The 1365-nt window shown below is 64.4% G+C and overlaps 1 protein-coding gene across 1 annotated transcript; it reads right to left on the bottom strand.

The window, feature by feature from the left end:
• Positions 1-7: 7 nt before the first annotated feature.
• Positions 8-1331, bottom strand: COG8 (component of oligomeric golgi complex 8; the record flags this gene model as incomplete). The annotated part of the gene is made up of 2 exons (XM_009082675.1): positions 1131-1331; positions 8-643 (listed from the first exon to the last, which is right to left on the bottom strand). Coding segments are annotated over exons 1-2 (837 nt in total), but the record flags the coding sequence as incomplete, so codon positions are not given.
• Positions 1332-1365: the final 34 nt, after the last annotated feature.

Genomic DNA, 1365 nt, shown 5'->3' with positions numbered 1-1365 from the left:
CCGGCACCACTGCGCTGCCCCCCAGCACGGCCGGGGCCGAGATCAGCGTGTAGGAATTCATCTCCTCACGGAACTTCTCCACCGCCTCCTCCACCGCCTTCCTGAAGGCATCAGCAGCCACACGCTGGAAGAGAGGGGCCAGCTGCCCACGGAAGTCTGCACCCACCCTGCTGAAGGACAGCCCGAAGTACATGCACTGCCCCAGCAGCGAGTCCAGCCTGCCGCCCACGCCACGGCTCAGGTCACGCTCCAGCGTGCGCAGGAACTCGGAGACCTTCTGCAGCACCCAGCCATGGAAGATGGCTCCTTCCCCGGGCCCCTCGGCCGGCACCAGCGGCTCCTCGTCCGAGAAGATGGCACGGTACTGCGTGATGATGTCGAAGAGGTGCACGCGGAAGGCCTCGATGGTCTTGGTGATGTGCAGGTAGGGGTCGTGGTCGGGGATGGAGGCCTGGATGGAGCGCAGCCACGCGTCCCGCGCCTGCAGGAACTTGACGCGCAGCTCAGCCTCGGTCAGCACGTCCATGCGGCGCAGGAAGCCAATGACGCGCAGGCAGGCTGGCAGCTGGATGTTGGTGCGGAGCTGCTGGATCAGCTGGTTCAGCATCAGCTGGGCCGACTGGCGAACCTCCTCCACGATGCCCTGGTGGGGAGAGAGTCCTCAGTGGAGGGCTGGCAGAGGGCAGTGAGGGGCTCAGCTGGATCATGGGGCAGAGGCAATGCAGGGATCACCTGGATCACGGGGCATTGGGGGCTCAACTGGATCATGGGGCAGGGGCAGTGCAGGAATCACCTGGATCATGGGATTGGGGCAGCACAGGGCTCACTTGGATCATGGGGCAGGGGCAGTGGGGGTTTGCCTAGGTCATGGGGCAGGGGTAGTGCAGGAATCACCTGGATCATGGGATTGGGGCAGCACAGGGCTCACTTGGATCATGGGGCAGGGGCAGTGGGGGTTTGCCTAGGTCATGGGGCAGGGGTAGTGCAGGAATCACCTGGATCATGGGATTGGGGCAGCACAGGGCTCACTTGGATCATGGGGCAGGGGCAGTGGGGGTTTGCCTAGGTCATGGGCCAGGGGCAGGGGAAGCCTCACCTGGATCACAGGGTTGGGGCAGCACAGGGCTCACCTGGATCACAGGGATGCTGCTGTGTTTCCTCTCCAGCCGGCGCACGCACGCCGCGAGCTCCAGTGCCTCCTCATAGTAGCCGTTGCGAACACACGTGTCCATGAGCTGTGGGATTTCCAGGATCTCCAGGATCTCCGTGTGCCGGTTCAGAGTCAGGCTGTTCATGCGCCGGCTGCAGGCAATCGCCTCGGCGTCGCGCATGAAGGCGCTGCGGGGTCAGGATGGAGTGAGTGTC

This window comes from Acanthisitta chloris, unplaced genomic scaffold, assembly GCF_000695815.1.
Source record: "Acanthisitta chloris isolate BGI_N310 unplaced genomic scaffold, ASM69581v1 Scaffold30189, whole genome shotgun sequence".
Classification (NCBI taxonomy): Eukaryota; Metazoa; Chordata; class Aves; order Passeriformes; family Acanthisittidae; genus Acanthisitta; species Acanthisitta chloris.
Note: the sequence above shows the minus strand (reverse complement) of the source record. Positions and strands in the feature narration are given on the sequence as shown.